The sequence below is a fragment of the Chrysoperla carnea genome, chromosome 3, assembly GCF_905475395.1.
Source record: "Chrysoperla carnea chromosome 3, inChrCarn1.1, whole genome shotgun sequence".
NCBI lineage: Eukaryota > Metazoa > Arthropoda > Insecta > Neuroptera > Chrysopidae > Chrysoperla > Chrysoperla carnea.
In genome coordinates, this window is record NC_058339.1 from 91295604 (window position 1) to 91299617 (window position 4014).

The 4014-nt window shown below is 27.1% G+C and overlaps 1 protein-coding gene across 1 annotated transcript; it reads left to right on the forward strand.

Annotated features, from left to right (window-relative positions):
* The first annotated feature begins 3212 nt into the window (after positions 1-3212).
* On the forward strand, positions 3213-3794 carry LOC123296349. The gene is made up of 4 exons (XM_044877811.1): positions 3213-3234; positions 3296-3382; positions 3444-3610; positions 3678-3794. Exons 1-4 carry the CDS (start codon positions 3213-3215, stop codon positions 3792-3794), a joined length of 393 nt encoding a protein of 130 aa, XP_044733746.1.
* Positions 3795-4014: the final 220 nt, after the last annotated feature.

Sequence of the window (4014 nt, forward strand, 5' to 3'; positions counted from 1 at the left end):
TACATATATGCATGGTATAAAAATAGTTGAAGGGAAATTTTGTATCATTATGTTTTAGTAAAAGTATACTTTAATAGGTTATCGAAAAAAAAAAAATTAATGAAAATATTCCTCCTTAATTTAATTTTTCAGGTCTACGTCAATGAAATCATATTTAAAAAAACTAAATGCTCTTATTATTCCTATTAATAATAATAAAATTGAACAATGAAATAAAAAAACTCACATCTACTTATAATTAAACTGATTTAAGTTAATTAATGTAAAATAATTTTATATACAATTAAAGTCAATACAAATAAAAACAAGTGTTTTATAGTCATAATAAAAATAATAACATTACACATCATTTTAATTTTACAACAGTAAACTTGTAAATAAATAAAAAAATTATTTATAAGTAAATAAATAAATAAATTGAATTAAATTGATTGATCAATAAATAAATATTAAATTATTAAATACAATCACTCAATTTACTTCACTACTATCTACGGTACTCTTGTTGCAAAAAGCAATACATATTTTACAAACAATTTTTATAAAAATATATTGTTAACAAAATACAATTAATAATTAAACTCAATCCATGCAGTTTTACTGATTTATTTGTTAGTTTCAATTGTTGTGTGTTGTTTGTTTTTATTATTGTTTTTAAAATTAAATAACGTTTAAATAATGTGCTTAAATAAATCAAATAATTTGAATATTTATTTAATTATTATTATTTTGTTTATTAATAATTGTGAGTAAATATTTTGATTGAAAATATAGAAAACTTCCATATAGAAAACTATATTATCAACATGGATTTATTGTTCTTGAAATAGATACCACGAAACTCGAAATAAAGCAGTATATTAAGATATTTTATTAAAAAAATATATAATTAAATAACATACAAACATATTTAATTTTAGCTAAATATTGATATTTCGATTGTAACGCAACCATCGTCAGTAGCTAAATTTATTGATATGACACATTACAAAAATTTTTTAGTTAAAAATAAATATATTAAATTTTTCCAACAAATTACAGTAACACTTACAAAAATCTTTAGTCGCGAGTTTTGTTCGCGCGTTCTGCACATGCGACAAATATTTCGCCCAATAGATATAATTTAACTTTGTGAATCATAACCTCTGCACAATTTTTTATAAATTTATTTGTTAATGCACTAGCTATTAAAAATATTTTGATTACGTGCTGATTACGAGAAATAATCTAAATAATTAAATTCATTTCAACTTACTTCAACTTATTTCTATCACAGGTTTTTTTTTTTTTTTTCTAATTTACTAACTACGACTAAAGAAAATACCAGACCAGAAAAATTTTCGAAGGTAATATTTTTTTGCTTACACTTTTACTCTTGTGATGCGAGAAATTCTTACAATTTCTAAAGGAAAAAACAAAGAATTTACTAATTGTTGAAATACCATGTATAAACAGTGTTGATAACTCTATCACATTACACATCACACATCACACATACATAACTGATAATCCCATATTAATACATACTATAAAATTTGCATCTAATGTGTGTCCTTGTGAGAAAACAGTGATATTACCAAAAAAATGTTTCAAACAAAAGTTGTTTTTGTTAAGGAACATTTTTTCATTTAAACTTTTTTTCTATCTCTAACGGTTTACAAGATGGGTCCTACGGACCCAAGACCCAATTGACCTTTGTTGCTCATTTACGAACTCGACCTCACTTTTTACGTTCTGAGTGCGTTGTAAAAATTACAGCTTGATATATTTTTTCGTTTTTGTTATTATCATGTTCACAGACGGACGGACGGGCAACCGAAAATGGACTAATTATAGATGATTCTATGAACACCTATACCAAAATTTTTTCGTAGCATCAATATTTTTAAGCGTTACAAACTTGGGACTAAACTTAATATACTATGTATATTTCATATATACATGGTATAAAAACTGTAGATGGGTTGAAAAAATTTGAAAAATTCATAATTGAAAAAATTATATGAGCATAGAAGAAGTTTCAACCACATTATATTATTTGAAAAATTGAAGTTATTTTTATGTTTTAAATGGAGCATGAGCAAAAAGCTCATAACAGGAGTGCGGTCGGATTAAAGAATGTAAATGTAAATGTTACTTCCATTAAGTGTAACGTCACAGTCTCGATGATTTAATCGATCTCTGAGTTGTAATTTCATTTTATATCCAAAATTCTTCTAGTAAAATAGTAAAAATAATGTCGTATTATAGAAATTATAATATTCGAATTATTGTAGTAATATGATTAGCTATTTTGTTTGTTCAATATTTATAATTTAATTATGCATGAATAAATTGCTATACGCGCCTAAACCTTTTTTTTAGCCGAATAAATATTTAATCAAATGTACCTAATATTTACTTGTTTTATGCAAAAAAAATTTACAAGCTTTATATCAAAAAAATTGTGGGCGTTTTATAGATATTGTAAAATAAAAGGGTAGGATCTTAATTTTCAAATTATAAAAAGAGGCACAAAGAAGGGGTTCCTATGACGCACACGATTCCTTCAATTGTGAAAAAAGTTGCGTCTGGCACTCTAGGTCACACACTTGGAATATTCATTGGGCCAAGGTCGTAAACAAGCTTGGAAAGATCAGAAATACCGGTTTGGCGCAAGCTCTGATGTATAAAGTTACGTTGATTAACTTTGAAAGGCTTTATCTCGGAAACTATTTGGTCTAAAGAGACAGTTCTAGTTTCAAATTGTAACAAATTTAGTCCTGTTGTAGGAAATTGTAGCAAATTTAGTCTTTAGTTCAAAAAATCCTGAAAGGATACCAGCAAAAACTAGTCCTTTAGGGTTACAATCGCCATTATCTGAAAAATGCCGAAATTTTCGCGAAATTGGCGCACGAAGTCAAAAACGATTATTCTTTGGACCAACATCATAAACAAGTGTGCAAATCAAAACTACCGGAATTGACGCCAATTCTGATGGATAAAGTTACTCGACTATATCGACATGCAATCCCTAGTTTTTATACCAGACCTCCCAAGCTGTGGAACTTTTTTGTCAACTCGAAAATTCATTAACTTTACCCTTCTTTGGGGTAAAAAAATTTTATAAACCCGGAGTATTGTTGTTATTAAGAATTTGTTGAGTTGAGTTTGTCGGCTATAGAGTAGATTTAGGTTGAGTTCTGAAGTTCTTAGCCCTTGCTTTAAAAAAAATGAAATGTTTTCTTTTTCTGGGTATATCTTTTTCGGTCTTTGTTTTTCCTAAATCCTTATAATCGTATAAAATCATTTTTAGGTGAAACTGATGCATTATTCATAGCACCCACTGAAGTGACATCATTTTTAAATGTAGTTTATTCATATTTAGCCACTTTACGAGCGGGTAAGGCTTAATTTCACTTCACTGATTTCAACCGAATTTTGATTTCATGCTAATTTCTTAGGTCTAGATTCAAGAATTGGTGTTGGATTTCGTTTAGGAAGACATGCAGATGCTCAAATTGTACTGGAATTAGGTCCACAAAAGTATACAAAACCTATTGGAGCCACACGAGCTGCTTATAAATCCGAAAAATTACGACAATCATATCGAAATAAATTGAAGGCAACGGTTTGTTTGGAAGTTTGCAACTCGAAGAATTTTTTTTTTTGAAAATATAAAAAAATTTATGTTTCAGATTTTAGGGAGACTTTCAAAGAAAAATACGTTGGAGAAATTACGACAAGTCTTTGAAATCGTTAATGATCGGAATGCTACGGATTTTATGAATAGCACCATCGAAAATTTTACTTAGAATTTTTGTAAATTTTGATATTTTTAGAAATAAAAATGTATGATTATTTATTATAAACTTAAATATTCTTTCTGTTTACAATTTTGACTGCAGGAAATCTAATGATATGGGGAACTTAAAATTGGAAAATGGATATAAGCATTTTTTGTATAATTGATAATTTTATGCCGATTATGCTTTTCAATCTGCTTTGTTTTCTGCTAAAATTTAATCTTTTGAA